Source organism: Denticeps clupeoides, chromosome 4, assembly GCF_900700375.1.
Source record: "Denticeps clupeoides chromosome 4, fDenClu1.1, whole genome shotgun sequence".
Lineage (NCBI taxonomy): Eukaryota > Metazoa > Chordata > Actinopteri > Clupeiformes > Denticipitidae > Denticeps > Denticeps clupeoides.
Window position 1 is genome coordinate 25741928 of NC_041710.1, and position 25697 is coordinate 25767624.

The window sequence follows — 25697 nt, forward strand, 5'->3', positions numbered from 1 at the left end:
CACAGAAAACAGACAGGTGCATCCACAGGCAGCAATGGACTTCAATTATGGGCACAGAAAAGACAACCCTAAAAGGCATACTAATACACCTAGTTGCAGAACTACAATCAGTCGCCTTTGTTCACACTGCTGTAGCTCTATGTGAAGCTATGTGAAAAAGTTGTCTAGCAGGCTGACCACAGAAAGGGACCGATGTGTAGAACAAGCTAGAAATCAATTTGTGTTCAGTATGAATTGAGCCATCCAGTGCAGATACACAGAAGGTACTTATCAAGACACTTGGCAGGGCACGCCTACAAAACAGACCAGTTTCTTTAACAAAATAAAGGACCGGAAAAGAATCCAAGATTTCAGATACCCCAGAAAAAAAGCTCTGTAAATAACATGCAGGCATCCTTTGGTGGTGATTGTGTGGGTGGAAAACTTCTATCTATCTATCTATCTATCTATCTATCTATCTATCTATCTATCTATCTATCTATCTATCTATCTATCTATCTATCTATCGATCTATCTATGTGTTCAGTCTTAAGTTATTCAACATACCAACATGCATATTGCACACAAATACATTATTTATAAAATAGACTTATTTATAAGTCTATTTTAGTGTGTGTGTCTGTGTGCACCATATAAACATCAGGCGGTGTGCTGCTGGTGTGTTGTGGCCAGTGTTCTCAACAGATTATCTCACTCACTCCAGCCCTCTGGAGAGTTCAGATAAAGATCAGGCATGTCAGCACTCTCTCTCTCTCTCTCTCTCTCTCTCTCTCCTTGTCCATTCTTTCCCTCTTTCCCTCACCTCCGCCCATAACCCATTCCTCTTCTCCCTGTCCTGCTGTATTTATTTCCTTGGGCCTGAGGGGCCTTTCAGCACCTGAGATCAGCAGATCTGCAGACAGTGAGAAGCAGTGAGAGGCGGAGCATATGCCTGTGCTCCAAGCGCAGCCCGGAGCACCACAGCTTCTCCTGAGAGGCCAGGTGAGAGTGTATTCTACTGTACTGGTCGTTGGGTCAAGCGCAATTATCTTAGACTTACAAAACAACCAGAAATATATGTGCTTGAGAATGCCAATGTTTTATTAACATGGAATGTAGGAAACAGTCTGCTCAAGTTGTCATTACCTGCAGTCACAATGACCTGGCATAGTAATTACTGATTTATCCAGTAAGCCTCCAGTATTGTTGGCTCTAAGTTGTACGCAAATAATAACCGATCATGAAATGTTTGTCAGATGAATATAAAAGAGTATCAGTGCTGTTTCAGTAATGAAGCACACAAACTAACCCAGGTACAATGTACAATGCAGGACTGAAAATTAATATAACGTCAAGGCTTATTTCAAATGGTTGCCTTAGGTGGACCTGCTGCATCATGTGATTTTGGTGACTGATCATATGAAATCATTTGTGACTGGCTAATAGTACACTTCTGGAGTTCATGGAAGACTGTTGCCAGAGGTTATTTTAACAGAGCAGTAACTAGCACTTCTTGAATTGAATACTGCTTCAAGCTGTGAAGCATGCATTGGCAACAACATGTGCATTTTGTAGTAAATGACGGGCCACTTTGAAAAAGTGCTGCTACACTTAGTCAAATTCCTCAGAAGAACATGATGTTCAACTGAACACAGAAAAAAAGGCATGCATGGTTCAGTAAAACACTGGACTGTGAAGGTCTCCACTCTACATTCACAGTAGTAGACAGCGGTTGTTGACATTGCATCACCTCTCTCTATCCTGCTTTACAGCATCTACACTCTGACCTAAATAACCTTCCTAGTGGTAGAAATTGACCTGGAGTTCATGTAAGTGGCAACAATGAAGAGTCAGGTTGCCTTTCTTGGGTCACACTGACTCAACTGAAAGCCTTGTGAGAAAAAGTGCATAAAGGCACTTATTTTCTTTACCTGGGCATACAGTACCTGGTGTTCCTTCCAAACCATGAATCCATGTTTTCTTAAAGTGGATAGCAAAAATAATGAAAGGCATTAAGTGGATGATGAAAGTAGATGATACTGGATAGTCCACACCAGGCAGTATAGTCTTTATTTATTACATCAGACTATGACAAAATGTGTGAACCACCTTCTGTTGTTGCTTGGTTGCGCCAAACTTTAGCGATTACTTCTTACATGAATACAGAGAATTTATGAACAAATCAATCCATATCTTGGTTTGATCTAGGTCTGGATGGTCCACCTGAAGCCCATATAAGGGCTTCCACTTCATGTTCTCGATGGCCTGTGATCCTTCTAAGATATGTCTTTGTATTGAGCTCAAATGTTAAAGAATCCTTGTTTTTAAGGTCAGAATAAATTAAAGAGAAATTAAAGTCCTCAACTCTACAACTAAGCCAAAGCTTGATCACCGACCTACCAACCTGTACACATTTTGTGTAGCAAGCACACAATTTATAAATAATAAATAAATAATAAGGTGAGTGAAGAAATCAGTTTTGCACTATAGGATGCTTATACACCATTACTTCAAAGTAGTAAAGTAGACTAAATTGCAAGAAGGATGGTATGGCACTGAGTATGAAAAGTCTTTCTCCAAGGCAAGTATGTCAGCAGAGAATTTGCGAACATAGATCTTTGGAAACATTCACAGTCTCTTCCTCCACAGCCCAACTGTTGGTTCACCTACAGCTATGAGCCTTGAGCAATGCTGACCCACAACATCACCCAGGCTCTCTCTGTATGCCTTTACATTGCTGTGGCCAGCAGTGACTTCAGGTGTCCAGCTAGTACGTATCCATCACCTGCTTCCATCTGGATTGTTCGCCTGCATTAGCCCTGTGCATTAGCCGCTACAAATCTATTTACCATGCAGAAGATGGACCTAATTGGTCATGTCATGCAGACAGTTTTGGGTCATTAGCAACTGTCTGTTTGTTTATTTGCCTCAGCATGCCTCCATGAGTGTGTGTAATGCATTGGATACATTAGAGTCGGATATAGTGACAGTAAAACCTCCACATGCAACTACAACAATTGATTGGAAAATGAATTACTATAGCAACAGTGGAACAATTGAGATTGAAATCTTTGGTGGTCCTAGATTTTCTATTCTCTGTCATTTATCTTGCCTTGCCTGTCTCTCTCTCCTTCTCTATAACCAAAAACAGACACACACGCACAGACAGACACATTCAGTCTCAATCTCAGACTCTCCATGGCTCCCTATAGAGTCCTTAATATGTTCCATTTGGTCCATTAATGTGTTCCCTTCCCTTGCCAATTACTGTCAGACCCTCATTATAAAAAAAAACAAGCTCCACAGAAATGTCATTTATGTCAACTTACACAAGGCAGGGGAAATGCCGTATAAGGCAATTAGAATCCGCCTTTCGGACACACACACACATCCGTAGTTTGTTAAGTCCGTCCTTTACTTTCACCGACCCATGACATTGAGGCTTAATAAACAATCACCCAGCAATCATTCAAATGTGGAGCCTTATTCATCAAATTGCTAATAACTTCACCCAATAAGCATGATGTGCAAATGATTACCATGACCCCTTTGTACGTTGCCATTTGCAAGCTGCTCCTTAATAGTTCATCAGTGGCCTTTGCTGTTTAACATGCTTCACGCATTCCATAGCATGACAAGCTTAGTGCAGGTTTGGCTTTCGTGCCACCTATTTGTTTATGAAATCTAATCTCATCTGTAAAACTTCTCATTGTTTGTTAAACAAAGAATGAAATTCAATGAATGTGATTTCACCCATCTGAGGGTCAAAATTACCAAAGGGCCTCAGTATATTGAAGAATAATTACAGAGACGAATCCAGAAGAAAATGGCTCTGGCAATTTGTGTTACAGTTCAAAATGATGCGTAAACACCATATGCACTTAACTACATGTTGGTTTTATATCTGAACTCCGAGCAGCACATTGTGTTTTTGTTTTGGACAGTGATTAAAGTGCTTCAGAATTGTCTTCATATTGCAAAAGCAAAAAATACAGTTCAATAGATGTTTTGGATTAGTGTTCATCCTAAATGACTTCATTAACCATTTCAAAACACTGCCAGCACAAGCAGATTTCCATTTCATTTCTCTACAGTGTGAGAAATCAGACTGCTGATGATCAGACTCCCTCACATGAATACCAATCTACAGAATTTCACATATTCATCTTTACAGATCAAAACACACACTGTGAGGTTATATATTACTGCTTTACTTTCCGTATTCACAAACAAAAAGTAAGCAAAATGTATACAAGACTGTTCACATTTGTCTTTTATGAGAAAAAAGGCAATCTTTCAATTTATGGTAATCAACAGGATTATATTTATGGATGCTGTGACTGAGATATTTACTTATTTTTTAATATTTATGAAACCACAAACCATCACAAAATTAATTACTCTAGGTGACTATGTGAAAACATACACAGAAGAAGGTTCCGGATACAGACGCCTGTGGAACTCCAGTACAAGGTTTAAAGTGACAACAGGGACAATGGAAAAAAAGGAGAAGGTTGTGAGTTTAGCACACACACAAAAGTCTGTGTAATGCCTTTTTCCAAGCTTGAAAACACTCCTGAAGTTGTAATGTTCTACATCATGTGATGGTAAACGACTCAGTGTTTGTTGACTAACTAATTATTTTATCAGAACTCTCAAAGCGTATTCCCCTGGGTCCCGTTTGCAAAACTAGAACTCAAGATTCAATGTGTTAAATTGCAAATGGTGCAGAATAAATTCAACCTGTCTGTGTGTATAACTGCATAATTAGTCAGATAAATACAGCAATCCGGTGCTTATAAGAAGTCCTTGAGGATTTCAATGGTAAACAAATTTTAAAATCCCCATGGATCATTTAACAAGAAATCTGGCAAGATATGTGCACCCCAACTCCATTGCCCCTCCCATAAAATGTGTTTGTGCGTTTCATAAATTATTCATACTGATATATGGATTCGAGGTTTTTTTTTGTAAAAGACACACTAGACAGAGGCCTGTTCACATTCTTACACCCAAACGGCTCTAAGCTAAGGGGTCATCTCCGAACACTTCACGCTCACTGGCCTACACCACTTCTCTCAGCTTGTTTAACAAGGGCTACCGAGGGAAAATCTGCAGTACAGTGTGCCAGGGGAGAAGAAAGAGAGCAGCTCTCTCCTGATCTCCCTGTCTCCCTCGTTCTTCTGCTCTCCTTTTTTTTCACCCTGTGCACATATACACTAGGCATACTGTCTGTAGAAACATAAGTGCCGTGGTGGTAAAGTAACAGCCATTGATCCTCGTATGACAAGGGGACACTGTATGCTGTGCTGATTCCCGAGGTTTTAAGAAGAAAATATCCAACCTACATTTACGCATGGAGTTCTCATATAGAGGTAAACCTTTTCCAAACTCTTGTGTGATTATGTAATACATGTAACCTTTTGATTATAATTCTGTTGAAGTCACATGCTGTGCAGGTTTTCTGAACTTTCAGCAAATTATGTCATGGAGAACACATCCATCTCAAAATCTGAATGACTGACTGATGTAGGGGTGGTAGTAGCCTAGTGGGTAACACACTCGCCTATGAACCAGAAGACCCAGGTTCAAATCCCACTTACTACCATTGTGTCCCTGAGCAAGACACTTAACCCTAAGTTGCTACAGGGGGGGACTGTCCCTGTAACTACTGATTGTAAGTCGCTCTGGATAAGGGTGTCTGGTAAATGCCGTTAAATGTAAATATGATTCTGTCATGACACAGAAAAAAGGAGGGGTGATGGGGAAAAGGGGAAGGATCTCACTCTCTCTGGGAACACACCACACATCTGGTCTCCTGCCCACGGCAAAGAGTTTGACCAAAACCTGAAAAAACAAGACACTCGACAATTAACATTAACTAGAGTCTGGGTCGTAGATCCACCATGAAAAGATCGTTTGAAATTTATATTTTTTCAGGAGGTTAATCTACTTCATTGTATCAAAGTGAAAGAAAAAAATACATGACTTAGATTTTGATCAAATAACAATTTGGATGAAATAAGTACATATGCAAATGGACATGGTCATAATGTGGCCTCAGGGTGGTGAGTTTGCATGGTCTCCCTGTCTTGCCCAGTTTTACGGTTTCCTCCTGCCATCCAAAGTCATGCACTCTAAGATGATTGGCGACTCTAAATTGACTGTAGATGAGTGTGTGTGTGTGAGAGAATGGTGTGTGTGTGTGGTGTGTGGTGGGCAGGCATCCCGGCCAGAGTGAATTCCCCACTGCATCCGGTGTCCTGGGTTGGTACAGTGAGTACATATGCAAATTTTATAACACAAGTTTTCTGAGTTGTATTTGTGTAAAAATTCTGGAATCCAATTGTTGTAACATTCATTGTGCATTTCCCACGACACTCTTACATCAGTTTGTATATGTCAACGAACAACACCTAAAAGATGAGAACGAAAAACATCCACAGAAAACAGTTGAACAAAAAAGACAAGCCAAATGCATGAAGACAGCCTGAGCTCTGATAGTAGGCAGGCAACAGAGCAGGAAGGATTCACACTTAGAAATTCCGAGAGCAAAGAAATGCCCTTCTGTGCAGGAGGTTGAATTTTTCAGACTTCCAAGTATGGCAGAGCATGGACACCTGGCACCTGGATGATTTAAAAAAAATAAACTGACTGTTGTGGATTTTATTATTTTTTACTTTCTGTATCTTTGGCGACCAAGTGGAGGAATACAGTAAGAACAGGATGAGATTCTGGCCACCAGTTGACTGTATTTTTGCAACATTTAACATTTCCACTTCATGACACCGACTCTGCTTGCCTTTTTTTGCCTTGAACAAAATGAGTGTGTGGTTACCTATTCACTTTTCTTGTATCACCTTCACAAACCAAAAAACTTAGATGAAAACATTGCAGACAAATGATTGGTCAGAGCGAATCATCACTGTTGCTGCACCGACACTGTCCCTTGGGGGACATCACTACAGCCAAACCAGCCATGCACTGGAAATCAAAGACATTCAGAGGAAAATAAATGGAAGTGGAATTTACGGGACACTGAAGTTATTTGGACATATCCTGCAAATCAGCCTTCATTTAATTTTCTTTCATTTACTGATTGTAATTTAATTAATTTACTGTGGCTAGTGAGTGAGTGATGAAAGGCATACATTTAAGATACCCCATTTACATTTTTTCCCATGAATTAATATTTTAATAACTAGATTAGAAGTTTAAATAAAGCAGAGAATCAATATATTGAGGCCAATAAATAAATAAATAAATAAATAAATAAGGTGTGATGTTCTAACCCGGACGCTTGATTCCGGCCAGGTGAATGACATCTAAATCCAAGTTGGTGAATCCTCACTGCATGAAAAACATAGCAGGGCCCATATTTCTCCCCATACTGACATTTATGAGGTTGAGGGATTTGACTAATATCAGTGGGATATTATGGCTCTGATCGTGGGTTAACTTGGAAGAAATTTATCTGCACAATTGGATTTGGGGAGAAACTGTCGCCTTCTACTCAGGCCCTGGGGACCGTCTGCTGGCTTGAAAATTGCCAAACTTTCCCTCGCTCATTCCTTCTTTCTCTCTTTTATCTTTCTTTTCTCTTCCTTCAGCATGACATTTCCTTTGTTGTTGTTTTTTTTTTTTTTTTGTGATTTGATTTTGTGTGTGTTTGTAGGCGGATAAGGGGAACCCATAGGCAGCAGAGGAGTGCCATTCGACCCGGCTGATTTGCATATATATTTAGCCCAGCCCAGTTCTGCCCGAAGGGATAGAGTCTGGGATTATTATGGAATACTACACATTGGCTGGCACCTCTGACCAGCTTGCTGAATTGAGTTTGAAAAAGGGGCCGTTTGCAGGGTAAATGGATGGATACGTAATTTTCTTTGGTTGGGGAAGTGTGGTGATACGGGCTAATTTCACCTGAAATCAAAACTTGGTCAATCTACACAGCAGGAGGTTCATCCGAACATCACAGATTCAAACAAACCTTCCCCCAGAAGACACAGTAGTGTGAAAGACAACAGACAGAGATGTCATAGTACTGTGGTTCCCCCGCTATGGAACCGCAGTCAGGAAACACACATACATGTTTACTGGCATAAATAATCCAAAACAAAACTGGCAAAGATATTTCTACAACATTCTCACACAAACAAACAGTTAATTGGAATTAATTGGATGACAATTAATTCTGCTGTCAAATACAGATGTAAATGTGAACAGTGTTGTCTCTGCAGATTACATGATGAGTAAATTTCAAAAACCAATTTTATTTATATTCATTATATCATTATTTACACCCGCTGATTCCTGTGCAAGGAATCTAGGGCATGGCAAGAAGAACCAATGCACAGAAACACACACTAACACACACACACACACACACACACCTATACCAGGGGTGTGGCAGTGGTAGTAGCCTAGCGGGTAACACATTCGCCTCTGAACCAGAAAACCACAAAGTCACAGGTTCAAACCCCACATATTAACATTGTGTCCCTGGGCAAGACACTTAACCCTGAGTGTCTCCAGGGGGGACGTCTCTGTAACTACTGATTGTGAGGTGATCTGCACAACAGTGTGTGATAAATGGCATAAAAGTACATGTAAACTGCAGGTGTGTGAACCTGGAAGAAATAAAAAAAATAATAATAATCAACATGGATGTTAATTTCATGTGGAGATGGAACTGATTGCCACTTGAGTTTAGTCTGTTAGATTTAGCTAGTCTAAATACAATAAGTAAAACTAGTGAATTATGGATCTTTGCAAGTGTACATTTTGGGATTTTTATTTTCTATCAGCCGCTGTGCTCCCACATATTCAGAAACACACTCGCCCACAGCAAAACTGTCACCCCTTACCTTATTAATGATACACACAAAACACAACGTCTCTCTCTCTCCCCCACACACAAACACTCATCACTGCGGCATCCTCCCAACCTACCACTGTGAAGTTCATGACCTTCAGAATCCATATGGTGAGGGCCAGGTTCACAATCATGGTGACAAGGAGCAGGAGGATGAAGAAATAGAGGCACCGTTTCCTCCAGCCGTAGATGCCCACCGGGTATGTGGGCGCACAGCCCGGCCTCTGCAGCGGGTTGGGCTGGGAGGCCAGAATGTACTGCTCCTGGGTCATCTGTGAGAAGAAGACAGGGATCTTGGTCAATGTTCTTCCTGTGGAGAGCCACTTGCATTGGGGTCACTAATTTGGAAATGGCGCTGAGCACAGCAATTTGCATTCAAGCACTGGGCCTGTTTGCAAGTGTAAGGTCAAAGGAGTCCTCAGGATTTAAATAAATAGATTTTAAAAGAAAAAGAAAAATACTTTTTGTTTGTGTGTAATTATTTTTGTCACTCAGAATGCTTTAAATATGTTTTACTAAGCCCTCATGGATGCTATTCCGTCATTCTGAATTATTTAAACCTGATCCTGTTCTTATTTTGTCAATTTATGCAACCTGTATTCGCCTTTGACCTTAAGCCATCAAGCAAGTCTCGAGATTAGCATATAGATTAGCAGTGGTGGCCTAGCGGTTAAGGAAGCGGCCCCGTAATCAGAAGGTTGCCGGTTCGAATCCCAATACCCACACTTAACCGTACCCACACACTGCTCCCCGGGCGCCTGTCATGGCTGCCCACTGCTCACCAAGGGTGATGGTTAAAAGCAGAGAACACATTTCGTTGTGCTGTGCACCGTGTGCTGTGCTGCAGTGTTTCACAATGACAATCACTTCACTTTCAAATAATCTCTTGCCTTTCTTTTGGCAATAAAAATATTTGAATCATACTAAACAGAAAAAAAGTTGAATCATACTAAACAGAGATTGAGGAAAAAACTCAAACTTTACTTGGCTCCTTCAATTTATCCAAAGCTTAATATTTTAATGGATACAACAATGATTAGCACAATGTTGTGCATGACGCCGCCTTCCGATCACCACAATTAAATAAATTATAATGGAATAATCTGCAGCTCTCGTTCAAGTGTTGTGTATTGCTGTGGAGAATTTAATGATGTTGCCGTGCGGCACTACTCAGGTCCATACATATTTATGATCCACAAATCGATGCAGCGCGTGGGAAAGAGACAGGGCTGTGATTCATTTAATAATCGGCCTCCGTTTGTTTCAACGAACCTCAACAGGTCAAACAGCAGCCTTCAGGATTCAGCGGCTATAAATAACTGATGCTGCCTGTTCTGCCTCACCCTATCTGCAACTCTCTCCTCCCTTGCAGATAGATTTCCCACTTTTCCCGGCATCTGGTCCCTCTTCTTCCCCTTTTTCTATTCTGCCTTGGCAGAATTTTTCCACTGAACAGGCAATGCTGTCAATCACCTGGGCTCTACTGAGCTCTGTGTTGAACCTCTGAAGTCACCATGATGCAGCATAACTTCATTTATAACCCCATTAGTGCCACACAGTGCCACACATGAGCATTTTTATCCTTCTCAGCACAGTGGGGGTTCTCTGGGTCATCACAGAGAACAGACAAGCAGTCAGATGTCCAAATTAACAGAAATGCTGATTAGACCAGCTAGAGGTGAACCAGTTTAAGATTTGCCTCTGCCAAAATCTACTTCTTATAACAGAGACCGCTTATTTGCTTTAATTCATATATTTTGTGCAACTCAATGTACCAACATGATCAGGGAGAAGGGGCTGGAGCAAAGGGCACAAGCATAGAAGAATGGTAAACGGTTTGACCACGTTCAAGATAATTCATGGTGCCCAGTCAAGAAAAAAAAAGACAACACATTCAAAGACCTTGAGAAACCAGCAAGAGAGAAAATTAAATAATGACATGATAATGACCTCCAGGTGGCATTCAGGCACATCAGTAATGAGTAAAATTCAAAGTAATGAGTATCTATTCAAATGTACTGAGGTCATTAATATTATATACAAATCTGTTTGAATGGGAAAAAAAACAGATCACAATAAATAATTCAAACTTTTCAAACCTTAACTATGTCCAATAATTAGTACAATTCAGTCTGTCAGGAAAAATATAACTGCCTCCATTCTTAAACCTTTTTATTTAATTATGTCAGTCTTGGGTTCATATCTGCCACCAATTAAAGAGACCCCCAAAAAAATTTGCTTTCCAGTTGGTAGTCGCCAGTCGCCTATAAACCAGGTTCATACCCCACTTACTACCATTTTGTCCCTGGGCAAGACACTTAACCCTAAGTGTCTCCTGGGGGACTGTCCCAGTAACTACTGGTTGTAAGACGCTCATGATAAGGGCATCTGATAAATGCTTTCCTCATATGGTTCAAAGAAAGTTAACAAACAAACATAAGGATCATTGTTGAAAGATATCAGTGAAGGGAAATGTAAAAAAAAAAACTGCTTTAGTGGAAATACCAAATTGACATAGTCAAGAACTGGACATCTGTCCAAAACTGGTGAAAAGACACAACCCTGCCCATTTACTTGGGCTTGGAACCAAGAAATACATTGTCACATACATTCAGTGTGGGAGTTTCTGAGAGTTATTTTTTTTTAAACAACCAGGATTGCTGATCAAACGGTACTTTCCCCTTCAATCATACAATTTGGTTGGTGGATTCAAAATCATGTTTAAAACATAAGTTTAGCATTTTATTGTTTCTGGCCTGAATGGTGCTACAGCCTATGGATATTCTGCTACAATCCACCTTTTTGCTACAGTCAATTTTTGATTAGCACTATATAAAATCATATACAATCTAACAGTCACTACCAGACGTATTAAAAAAGCATTTAAAAAAAGTTGCTAAAACATTCAGATGTTCTGGTTTTAAAATAAAAGGTCCTATATTTTCAAAGATACTCACATTTATGCAGTTACAAATGACCTAATGGCAAATATTAAATTTAATTACTTAGTCAATGAACCAGAGTTGGGCATGTATGTTTTTAATTATGCTTCTTAGTTCTAATTTTATTTTCTGCTCCTTACAACTGATAAATATTGAAATGAAGCTCCCATTGGGCATGAACAATATCAGTAGGTGTGAACATGACAGGGGCGATGTTACAGTTGAAGATGGCTGAGATAACCGAGAGACACGTGTGTCAATCTCCTCTCCCTCAACCCCACCCCGATCGAAAGTCTGCAGAGCCTGCGGCCGCCCTGCCTGCCGCTCTCGCTAACTACCGCTGCGCCCCGTTGACACTAACAGGCCAGTGTCTTCAGGGACCTGTCAGTCACCCTGACAGTAAGGCCTTTGTGTTGCGACATGCATGCAAGGTGGCTGCTGCCGTCATTCCACCTGCCTTGCCCCATGATCCATGTGGGGCGCAGCTTTCCACGAACATAATCGCTTAAGTAGCCCCTTCGAATTATTTACACAAACAAATCCAAGTAGATTTTTAATCTGTTCTAGATTGTCAGTGTGGAAATCAGTGTAGAGTGTTCCCAATTTAAACACATCTTTTTCGCTAGTTAAAGGCTAGCTGAGGCACAATGTCACAATGACTAACTACACACTGGTGGCCTGTCCCTACAGGGGCAGTGGTGGCCTAGTGGGTAAGGAGGCGGACGGACCTGTCACCAGGTTGCGGGTTCAAATCCCATGTCTCTCATGGCTGCCTACTGTAGGCAAATGCTAAGGGGCGCAAGAAATGGAGTCAAAGTGAAGTGATTGTCATTGTGATACACAACAGCACACAGTGAAATGTGCCCTCTGCATTTAACCCATCACCCTTAGTAAGCAGTGGGCAGCCATGACAGGAGCCCGGGGACCAGTGTGTGGGGATGGTGCTTTGCTCAGTGGGACCTCAGTGGCACCTTGGCGGATCAGGATTTGAACTGGCAACCTTCTGATTACGGGGCCGCTTCCTTAACCGCTAGGCCACCACTGGAGAATTTTAATTTACCTGCTGTGTATCACAATGACAATCACTTCACATTCACTTTGCACTGTGTTGCATCACCTATTCTGAGACCTGGAAAGCCAACTGCAACAAATATGTGTAGCGAAATACAAAAACCTACTGCCAGCATTGCTCTTTCTTTGTACCTTTTTGTAATTAAAAAAATGTCACTGTTCTCACACAAATTTATTTAATATTTTGTTTGTTTTACTAAATCAATATTGCCTTGAAACATTGCCCCAGCATTGTACAGCAACATCAAACACATTCAAGCGCATGGTGTTACCTGTACTAGCAAATCGATACATCATTTAAAAAGGTCAGGACATATCACACACTTCACTGTGATTTCTAAGCCAGGCAGCAGACAGCAAGGATTTGAAATGAATTAAATGCTGTCATCTCAGAAGACGTTTGAGAGAAAATTGGAGCTGTCAAGAAAGGGACATTAGTAGCCTGGTTGGTAACACACTTGCCTATGAACCAGATGACCACAAAGTCACCGCTTCAAACCCCACTTACTACCATTGTGTCCGTGTGCAAGGCACTTAACCCTGAGTTGCTTCTGGGGCACTGTCCCTGTAACCCGTAGGGTGGTAATAGCATAGTGGTTAACGCAATCGCCTATGAACCAGAAGACCCAGGTTCAAATCCCACTTACTACCATTGTGTCCCTGAGCAAGACACTTAACCCTGAGTTGCTCCAGGGGGGGGACTGTCCCTGTAACTACTGATTGTAAGCCGCTCTGGATAAGGGCGTCTGATAAATGCTGTAAATGTAACCTCTTATTATAAGTCACTCTGGATAGGGGCATCTGATGTCATGAATGTTAATGTTGTCCCTTGTGCGCCACAAAGCTGTAACCTCAGGTTTTGGTCCTGGTGGTTGATGTTCTACTGTCTGGAGTGGTTCTTTTTAATTGCTCGTCCGTCTAGGACCCCTAAAGAGTAGTCGTGTTGGCACTCAGTCTTAATTATCCAACTTCCACCTTCAATTAATGCTTCTGACTTGAAAGAGAACGTTTAGATGTGAGCAACGAGGAGTGTCGGGGACCGTCGCCGTTGGTGTTAAGACGGCAGGAGATGAGGGGACATCGCTCCTCATTTATGGAAGGATCACTCCACTCTTGTCATGCGTTTACCAGGCAAAGAAACCACGTCGACAGAAACATCTCCTCCTCTGTGGCCCTGAAAAGTCGACAGGGTAATGACTCTTCCTTCCGAAATCCAACCCATTACACAGGCGACGAGCGTACGGTGAGACATTATCCGCCTTGCCGCAGCCGACTTCAGAGTGGTGGGACGCACCGAGGCGTGAAGATAAGGGTCAACATGTATGTGTAAATGCTTGCGCTAGTGTGTGTGTGCGTCTGTGTGTGCATCTCCCCGTAAGCACTTGCCTCGTCTCTATTCCACAGTTCTGTTTTTTTTTCTAGAAAATGATTGTAGGTTTTGAAAACCCCCTCAGTATCCAGAGTTAAAACCATCCACAGTGTTTTCACAGTCAGATGAGACCTATAAACATCAGTAGTGTGAGAATCACCTTGCCACTGTGGCCTGGGTACGAACCAGGTCATAGAAGGCCCATACTATTCCCCAGTGGGCTTCTGATGGGTAGTGTAGCTGTGTGCACCTTTACACATGACACATGCACAACATGACACATGCACAACTGTGTTCGAAATTTAAGAGCAATAAAATGCATAATAATCCATGTAAATGAATATGAGGTTATGTAACTAACAAAAAATATATAACTATATGTAACACAATGAAATAACATGCTTTATGAATTAGAATAGAATTATGCTAATTGGGACTGTACAATTTGGGAAAAGTGCCAGATTTTATGAGGAAATTTTTTTTTTTTAAATCTTGAAATTTTAAGACAGCTTACAAATACTTACAAATACAAATACTTACAAATACAAATCAATTTACATGTTTTTGGCAATAAAATATACTTCTTATTTACTCCTTATTTATCAGGTTTAAGGCTCCATTTGTCCCAATCTATTCCTGAAAGACATACTTTGGATCATATAAATGTGGTCCCATATTAAACGTTTTCCTTGTTATTCTTGCTATTTGCTAGCCTCTTTCCCCTAAAAAAGAAAGATATGTTTTAATAAATTATTGTGTCGTCCCTAAAGCAGCTCCTGCGGTGTCTGTAGAGCCTCAACAGAAGCTGGGTTCCCACTGACATACTATGTTCCCATGGCAACACTTGAGATTCATGGATGAAAAGAACAGGTCTAATTTCTCATGTGTCGGAGGAGGCATGTCCCAGGCCTCACTCCCCCAGACTGATGCAGGAGATTGTGGTGTGGCAGGGCCCAGGCGATAAATCAGGTAACTGTCCAGTTGTGATGGGACGGGGAAAAAAAATTAAAAGGCGATGGTGTGGGACAGTAAAATAAACAAAGACCATTCTGAAAGTCATACCCAAGGAAATGGTTCATTTTGTCGAACAAAGTACTATTTTTACATAATTTGAATATCAAAATAATTTTGGGCTCCTTAGTTATGAGAGCCCATACTGACTTCCACAAACCAAACAAATAATAATTCAGCTTGAAAGTCGCCATTTATGCCAAATGCCTTAAAAGTAAATTTGTTCTCTATCTCTAGACTATTAAATTTACATACATTTACATTTAAGGCATTTGGCAGATGCCATTATCCAGAGCGACTTACAACGTGCTTCCATCAATGAAGTGATCAATTCTGGTTCACTAGGGCCCCCAACTATGAATACAAACTTTTTATTCACTATGTTGTAGTTTCTATACATAAGTAAGACAATAAGAAGCTTATGGTTTTGAGCTGCCTATTATAGATTTGGAAATAATTTGAGGACTAAGAGAGCTTTCAATTCAATAAAATAAGAAGCAACACATTGCAGATGACAACAAGTGGACCAGCAAAGCGGACCAGCCTGCCAGGCTGCTTCCAGCCCGGTCACATGGATCATAAGGCCGACTGCTCAGTTCCAGGCAGAGGGTGAGGTTGTCACTCTCCAATCCTTCTATCCTTGACCGTCGCATCTTAGATGAACCATTGCAAAGTCTGGGCCGTCATCCAGCACTTTCATCTAGAGACGTAGCACCGGATGACTAAGAAGAGCAGGGATATTTTTATACCATCTTCCACCACATCCAAAACTATTACTGCAGCCTTATTCATTTACTTATTTATTTAATGTGTGTGTTGATGGGGAGCCAGATATTGTCCTCTGTTCTTTTTTTTATGCTACCAGGGGAGGCCAATTAGGCAGGAGACTTTGAGCTGCTTAGTATGTGAGTGAATGAAGTAGGTGCACAAAATGGAGAAGCCTTGGGCAAAGGAAACCAGAAAAAAAAAGTCCTCCAGGTGGTGCTAATTGGACCTGGCAGTCAGCCATTTTTTTTCTGAAGCCCCCCCCCAGGTCAATATGCACCCTTGTTGTCTGGGCTTTCATTAGCTGAGGACATGATTATGTATATTTAGCAGCCCAGCTTCTGTTATATTGGAATATATCAGGTTTCAGGAAAAGTAGCTGTGACAGCGTTCAACGCGCTTTCTGGCCTACGGTAGTCTCCAATGTACACTGAAAACCAGACATGCACCAGAGATGCACCCCAGGTGGTGCTTAAGTACTTGCATGGTTTTCAATTGCTCTTTAACAATTTTATATTTTCAATTTGAAATAGGCCAATGCTATATTTTCAATTAAAATGGCACTAAACAATCCCAACTACACCACTGCTGCTATAATCGTTGATATTATTATTAGTGGTAACAGTTATTCATTTATTTCATAAAATTTGGAATTGGACATAAAAATGTCTGCCCACAACAATGCTGAAAACCAACATTGGGTTGCATTTTTACTAGAAAAAAGTTAAAAACTAAGCAAGATTTTATAAAAGATTCAGGATTGCAGGTGGGCTGGAGAGCATACCAGTAATTTATAGGCACAGGGAAGTACAACAAAGAAACTGCTTCAGTACAGACATCTCGCATGCATGGCCATCTGCTATCCATATTTGGAGCGCATTGGGCATAAAGTCCTGCTGAGAAATTGCTCTCAGCTTCTCAAAACACTCATCTTATGCTTCACATTGCACCAATGCCGAAATGCTAACACACGCTCTGCATCACCAAGGACTTGAAAGTCCAGGATTCCAAGCAGTGAGCAGTTGAAGTGCGACTGAGACAGGCCCCCTAGTGGGGGTGGAGGCCCCCTACAGGCCAGATGATAACAACACAAGGGAACCACCGGGGAACTGTGTGAGCAGCTGCATGGGGCTTTAATGAAGCGCCGGGCTGCTCTCCAGCGCTTTCCACTCCACCAAATGTGCTTTTTACACCAGCAGGTCACAGTTCAGCTGAATAACGGCAATATGGGAGGAAATGAGAGGAAGAAAGAGTGCTGGAGAGGGAAGGGGGCAGAGGGGAGCCAACCACAAAATCACTCCCCATTACATTAAAAGACGTAATGCAGGCAGGACTTTGAGGGAAGGAAATAAATGCACGGCCTTGTTGCCATTCATTTGTAAATGCGTCTCTCTGTGTGTGTGCATGTGTATAGTGAGAACAGATCTGAAAAATAGAAACTCCCAGGAGCAGCACAATGAACATCTTCTGTATCACGCCGCCCTATTTTGTAGTTCATCTTGCTCTTGCCGGCACTGTTTGCTGACTGAAGTCTTTTAAGACCAAAAAAAAAGTGCCTGTGTACATACTGTACTCACGAAGTGACCTTGAATGGGCCATGGATTCTGTAGTGTGTGTGTGTGTGTGTGTTGGGGTGTGTTTGTGTGTGTGTGCGTGTGACACATTATGAAAGATAGGCAGTGGAAGAGCCAGGTTCAGATCTAATCAGATGGGAGAATGGGCCGCTGCTCTAATCCCTAAGTGAACGACATGAAATCAATGAGACTGCACAGCAGGTACCACATCAAACTCAGACTGAGCAAGAGAATTGTGTGTGTGTGTGGGGAGGGGGTGGGGTTTGGGGGGGGTTAGCATATTCCCAGACAGACAAAAATGGGACGGGGTGGGAAAGAATAAGTGATGCAGTGGGGAAAAAGGGAAAGTGAGTGACTGAACACAAGAAACAGAGACTGGAGATTCATATAAAACAGGGGAGCCTAAGGTGAAAAACAGAGGAAAGTGAGGCAGAGAAAGAGATCGGGAGAAACGTTGCAGCAGGGGGTGCAGGTGGTGGACGTGACGTGTGTGTGATTCTGTGATAGACGTGTGTGTGTGTATGTGTGTGTGTGTGTGTGTGTGTAAATCTTTCCCGGTGACAGAACACACGCACACAACACATTGTATATCCCTCTCCTAGTCTGACGGCATGGTAAACATGCTGACACAATGTTTCAACATCACAGTTACTCTGACATGGCACTGTGTGTGTGTGTGTGTGTGTGTGTGTGTGTGTGTGTGTCTGTGTGTCTGTGTGTCTGTGTATGTGCATGAGTTTGTGTCAGTGTCATCTTACATATGCATGGGTCTGGGAATGTCTGCTTTGCATGTCTCTCGGGGAAAAAATCACACACACACACACACACACAAGCACAATGAAGGCAGCATAAAACACATCAGTGTGTAAGCATGGTAGTGTTATTACTCATAAGCATGCATGCCCAAAATGTGCAGATCTGGCCCACTGTGGCCGCAGCCCCACATCTCTTCACAGATCAGCTGCAGACGTCTGCTGCATTGCTGGATGTTGAAGAGACCACGGCCAACTGAGTGAGTTCCAGCAGGCTGTCAGATGATCTCACCGCCCACCATCCCCATCTCTTCACACATGTTTTCTCAATCCCTGTCTAGTTTTAATGCTTTCACAATCATGCCAATAATAGTAACAGTACTATAGGTGCATGATGGTGTGATCTTAACAAAAAAGGAGTCCATTTGCATCCCATGTGTGCCCAGTGATTTATGCCAAGTAATTCATTTTCCTTCCACAGTCATGGAATCTGACTTGGATAAATATGTTCAGAAAAACCTTGTATCGTCAGATAATAACATGGTAAGGAAGCAGACCCATAATAGGAAGGTCAGTGAGCAAAGCACCCCACACCCTGCTCCCCGGGCGCCTGTCATGGCTGCCCACTGCTCACCAAGGGTGATGGTTAAAAGCAGAGGACACATTTCGTTCCTTGCACTGTGCGCTGTATTTGCTGTGCTTCACAATGTCAATAACTTCACTTTCAACTTTCACATTCACTACACTCTGAAAATTGTGCATTTACATAATTTACATTTATCAGACGACCTTCTCCAGAGCGATTTACAATCAGTAGTTACAGGGACAGTCGCCTTGGGGACAGTCGCCTCAGGGTTAAGTGTCTTGCTCAGGGACACAATTTTAGTAATGGTAGTAGGGTTTGAACCTGGGTCTTCTGGGTCTTCTGAGTGTGTTACCCACTAGGCTACTACGTCCCAAACGGTCTTGGCCCACAGGACATGACTTCAAATATGGCTTCTTTTTCTCAATCATGCCAATAAATGAGGCAGTGTCATCTGAGAGCACAAACACTCTATAGAGGTTTTTGGCCTTGTCCCTAATATTTAGTTTCTGTGTTCTGGTGTGAATAAAATATTGATTTGAAAGTCTTTTTTTTTTTTTTTTATTTTGAGGTACAAACCAACTGTTCTAGAATACGGGTTATGGATTCTGTAATGGTAATCATCATCTTAATGATGATGATTAATACTATTATTATTATTGTTTATTTACTCAATCATTCAGATGAGGAACAGCAGGCATCTTTTTTTTCTGCATGTGGTTGATGGAGGTGTGAAAAGAACACGCGCACACTCGAAACAACAAGTATTTGCAGACATACTCTTACAAGGCCATTGTAACACCATTCAGCTTTATACTGCTACAGTGATTGTCGATAATTTTTTTCTCTTAGGGGTCTACAGAGCAGAATCAATCTATGAGCAATTTTCCGTCTCTCATCCTCTTGCTCTTTAAGAGTGTGAGCAGTGTGTGTGTGTGTGTGTGTGTGTGTGTGTGTGTAGCCTCTCAGTTCACCTTGTGCTCAAGCATTATCTTCAAGGGAGTTGTATTAGTGGCTTCTCCCAGAGGACTAATCGTGATGTGTTGGCTCTCAGTGCCAGGGATGTTTATGTGCAAATTTCCAAATCAGGGAATGCCATAACTCAGACAGGAAGAGATGGATTAACACACACATACACACACCGAGCATCTGCAGACCACATACCCATTCATTACACTGTTTACATAATTTATATTCCTATCAGACACCTTTACCTAGACACATCAACAGACTCCCTCAGCAGCTGTTTAAAGGACCAAAAACATGAGAGAGGTTCAATGTGTGTGTCGGTCTGTTTGTGTGTACTCATCTCACATTTTACCTATTCTTTCCACAGTGCCATCAAAGTAAATGCAGGCAGATGGAACGAGGGGGTAATGGAACGTTTAAAAAACAGTAATGGAATGGTTATAGAACCATTATGGGAATGTTGGGGGAAAGTTCTATGTATGATAGGCTGCAGAGTTAAAAATCCTTCTACCTTGTACTCCTTTGCTTGCTATTTTTAATAAGCTATTCATGTATCAAGGAATCATTTTTCAGCAGATATCCAATAGTCAAGTGCCAATGTTAAATAACTAAACATTTTAAAGCCATACAATTGATTAATTGTTGGAAAGATCAAAGTTAAAATAAAAAAGACTGGAAACAGTTGTACTTCCTCCACAAAACTATGAGTAAATAAATTCATTAATTAATACATAAATAACATTTTGAACAAGTTAACATGCCTTTCAGAAACGTGTGGGATAAAGGCATTTCAAGAATTATAAAAAGTTAAAAATGTTAATATTATTAAGAATAAAGCTTACCTGTCTAAAAAAAAATTGTTTTATTAACAATTTGCAGGAATGCCACAAATACCCCACATGCACAAAACATTACTTTGCTTATTACTTTATTATCAAAGTCTACCCTTTATGGGCCATACAGTGGCACAGTGGGTAGTGCTATGGCCTTACACCTCCAAGGCTTAGTGCTTGAATATGGGTCTCAGCGGAGTTTACATGCTCTTTCCATGCTGGCGTTTCCTCTTGCCACCCAAGGGCATGCACACTAAGTGGATTGAAGGCTCTAAATTGCCCGTAGGTGTGTGTGTGAGTAAGGGTGTGCATGAGTGTGCACCCCACAGTTGGCTGGTGCTCCACCCTGCATGCCCAAAATCACAGAATGGTTTCTAGCAGCTGCAACCCAGGGTTAAGTGGTTTTGGAGATTATATCTTACATATTTGATATATATTGTTATATATGTTGTTATTATGATAACATATGTATGCAATTCAGGGAAAGCTGCAATTGCAAGGGTGGTGATATGTAATTACAAACATTATGAAAACCTTGACCTGAGTACTTCATTTGGTTATTTTGTGTTTACAGAATGAGAATACAGATAATTGTATTAAATTAATTATATTTTGTGTGTACGGAAAGGAAAGCACTCTCTTCTTATAAAGTCACATGTGATAAAAAAGCATCACAGCACACGGTGCACATCTTGAAATTTGTCCCCTGCATTTAACCCATCACCCTGAGCGAGCAGTGGGCAGCCATGACAGGCGCCCGGGGAGCAGTGTGTGGGGACGGTGCTTTTGCTCAGTGGCACCTCAGTGGCACCTTGGCATATCGGGAACTTTGTGTTTCCTGTCATTTTATTGACAAAATGCAGAAAGGGCTGACACAGAGAAGGATCTTCTGCATGCAACACAGATATAATCAGTACTTGAGTTGAGGGGGGATGAGGGGGACCCCCCCCCCCCCATTTTTTTAAATAAATAAACAAATAACTAAATAAACAAATACATAGATAAATAAATAAATAATATCAGTAAAAACCATCCCCCTTCTGAAACGAACTTGTCTCGTTCCATCCATTTTTATTTTATCAATAAATGCATAGGTCTAAAGAGTAAAATACCATGAGCGAGACAGCACATTTGAATAATGCACGTTTTGTTTTTTTTACGCAGGACGCAGCAAGGCAGGTGACGGCAGGGCCGACCCCTGGAAAAGGCAATACCCATCCAGGTGGTGCCACAAACCAAAAAAAAAAAAAGAACTAGTTTGTATTGTGTCTTTATATGAAAAGAACCACATGAAAATTTCCTGTGTAGCAAAGCCTATTAAGTAGTAATAATAATGATACATAAATTTCCTGTGAGGCCCCACCCCTTCCATTATGGTAAGCCAACAGGGCCAAAAATCGGCATATTCACAACATTTTTAATGAGTTAGTAGGCTACAATCAAGAGTGCAGCATACGCACTGGTATTTGAGTGAAAATCTGACTGCTTTGGGAGTAAATCTGAATATCTGACAAAGAATATCAACATATTGTTTTAGGATTGTGTAATACATTAATTATGTTTTTTATTAAACACTCATCACACATGTGCACTGTCAACAGCACAAAATATGTCTGACAAATTCACCATCTCCCCAAATTGTTTTTACAACTTGAGTACTGACTATAATATCTACCACGCGCAATGTACCATAAATGTAATGTCAATATAATGTCAGTACAATGATTAGAGCAGACCTCCAGGTGTCTGTGTCTGTGTGTGTGTGTGTGTGTGTGTGTGTGTGTGTGTGTGTGTATTTATATACACTACTCACAATAAATTAGGGATATTGTGAGAGATTTAGTGGATGTCATACATACAGTGTTTGTTTAATTTCATTTACATTAACATTTACAGCATTTATGAGACGCCCTTAACCAGAGCGACTTACAATCATTATTTACAGGGACAGTCCCTCCTGGAGCAATTTGGGTTAAGTGTCTTATCAGGGACACAATGGTAGTAAGTGGAATTTGAGCCTGGGTCTTCTGGTTCATAGGCGAGTGTGTTACCCAATAGACTACTACCACCCCTTAGTGAAAATTTAGTGACATTTTTGGGATAGGGAGGCAATTGTATTGGGGTGATAGACCCACCACATTTTGTGTTTTCCATGTAATGGTCTCATTGTGTACAGGTGTCCTTTATATTGGGGCCAATACCAATGAGACCAAGTTCATCATTCAAACAGCCATGAACACACAACGTCACTTAACGTACGAGCAGCATAACCTTACTATGGTGCACCTTTGGGTCGGTGGCAGGCAGTCAGCTGTTGCTCCTGAGCTTTGTGTGTCTCAAAGTGTCATCAGCAGACTTGCATCAAGACACAGAACTACTGGCAGAGTTCATGACAGACCCAGGAGTGGAGTCGAACACAATGCTGACCAGTACCTAAGGACCTATTCACTCGGACATCGTTATGCAACTGTCACACAGCTGCAGGCCCATTTACGAGATGCAAGACAAACCATTCGCAACCGTCTCCACCGCTTTGGTTTGAATGCCAGACGACTGTTGTAGTTGATTCCACTAACACCAAGACACCACCGTGAACGGTGACCTGGACAATGCAGCAGTGGTCTACTGTCCTGTTCACTGATGAGTGTAGCATCAGTGTTGCTGGAGAAGATTAAGTGAGCGATACACTGAAGTCAACATGGTCTTCAGCGTTTGCTTTGGTGGAGAAGGTGCAACAGGCATCACCAGTCAGCTTAAAACAGATTTGGTTATCGTACATGGCTCAGTCACTGCACGTTCTTACCGCAGAGACATCATTGAACCCATCATGACCCCGCAATTCCGCCAGCACACTCCCAAATTTCTGTTCATGGATGATAATGGTCCACGACATCGTGACAGAATTGTCACAGCTCAACTTCAGGAAGTTGGACTGGTATGGTATGGTATGGTATGGTATGGTGTGGCCATCAATGTCCCCTGACCTGAACCCCATAGAGCACATCTGGGACCAGTTGAAGCACTGACTGAATGATCGTGCCCCACCCCCACGTGACCAGGACACTTGTGGCACGCATTGCCTCAGAACAACATCATGAGGCTAGTGAGGAGCATGAGACGTTGCCGGTGGTGGTAGTGTGATGGTCTTGGGCTGTATGACTTGCAGTGATAAACGGAACTATGACTCTCTTCAGGAAGAAAATTGAACCATCTGTTTGTAAACTTGAGCTGAAACAGACTTTGGTTGACTTCTGATCAGAAGTCCACTTCTGATTGGCTGAAGAAAAACAGAATGACGACTTTGGAGTGACCTTGTCAAAGTTCTGACCTGGTCCAAAACCCTCAGATGTGGCTGAACTATAACACTTGTGTTATATAGTTGGCCAAAATTCCTCCACAGTGCTGTAAAACACTCATTGGAAGGTTTGCCTAATCTTTATTGCAGTTGCTGCTAAGAAGGTTGGCCACACCAGTTATTAGGTTGAGGGGGCAATAATTTTGTCACACAGAGCCATGTAGCTTAAATTTTTTATTCCATAATGACCATGTTTTGTGTTTTCTTGTGTTGTCTTTTACTAATATTTAAATTTGTTAGGTGATCTGAAACATTTAAATGTGACTAACATTGAAAATGTAAGTAATCAGAAATGGGGAAAACACTTTTTCACACCAGTGTGTGTATGTATGTATGTATGTATGTATGTATGTATATGTGTCCTTCTTCCTCGCCACGTCCAACCATAACATAATATATATGGCGAGGTAGAAGGACACATACGCACGACATCACGAAACACAGGACCAACATGAAACTCTGGTCCAAAACACCGGAGTGGCCCCTGCCAGACCATGATGCAGTGGTCTCTGGTGTGCATGATATTATCTATTAATTACACTCACATTGGTTTCTCTCATTAGAGGACAATTGAAAAGCATGCTCATTTGAGACGCTAAGACAGGATGGGTCACCATGCAAATTACACATAAGCCCCTTTGACCAGACATGTGCTCAAGTTGTTGGCTGGGGTCAGCAGCCATGGCAGAGCTACACTGAGGATAATATCAGATTAAGGTTGCTGTGCAAAGGCAGCGCTAATTAATTTTGCACCAGCAGTATATTCACACTTAATATTGCAGGCAGGGGTGAGATGCCAGAAGTATTTAGACTAAATGGGCCTTTATGAAGCATATTTTTCAGTAAGCTTTTGCATGACCAGACCTTAATGATCTGTATATAACATATTCAGATAAGAGAAAAATGATGAGCTATCATGGCCTTGCCTGTCCCCTATGGAATTAAATGGAACAGCGGGAGCTCTCTGAAGCCTCTGGCTACCTCACAGCCACAGAAAAGGGGTTTTGTATTTTCAAACACACTTTAATCTTTCTCTTTTTAACTTGCAGAGTCCTGTGGTAACAATGTCCAAAAGTTGGGAGTCCAAATGTAGGATCCTAATTAAAAAGCCTCCCCACAGTGAGCCACAGGGGTGGGTCTGAAATAATGAGTAGAGAGTAGAGGCGTCAGAATGTCCATTTATGCCCAGTTTTCATGAAACCCAGATTGAACTGAAGTCCTTCTCACAAACCATTGCACCACCATGTCCAGAGACCCCACCTAAGCTCATAAAGTGAAGTGATTGTCACTTGTAATACACAGCAGCACATTTCACACCTCTGCATTTAACCCATCACCCTGAGTGAGCAGCCAGGACAGGCGCCAGGGGAGCAGTGTGTGGGGACGTTGCTTTGCTCAGTGGCCCCTTGGCGGATCGGCAACCTTCTGATTACGGGGATGCTTCCTTCCGCTAGGCCACCACTGCCCAAGTTTCAGTTGACATGTATATAGGACACTGTAGCAGATTGTACAGCCAGTAGCAATGGATTGGTATAAAATTGGTATAAAAGAAATAAGTATGTGTAATCCTGCTCAAGAGGCCATGTTGAAAAAATTTGTTTGGCTATGCCAATCCTCGA

The 25697-nt window shown here is 41.6% G+C and overlaps 1 protein-coding gene across 3 annotated transcripts in view; it reads right to left on the minus strand.

Moving 5' to 3' along the window:
* sgcz (sarcoglycan zeta) overlaps nucleotides 1-25697 on the minus strand; it is a 185065-nt gene that overhangs the window by 65242 nt on the left and 94126 nt on the right. For all 3 annotated transcript variants that reach the window (XM_028975813.1, XM_028975812.1, XM_028975814.1), the window contains one exon: nucleotides 8932-9126. In XM_028975813.1, the coding sequence (XP_028831646.1) occupies nucleotides 8932-9126 (195 nt within the window). The remainder of the gene's footprint in view (nucleotides 1-8931; nucleotides 9127-25697) is intronic.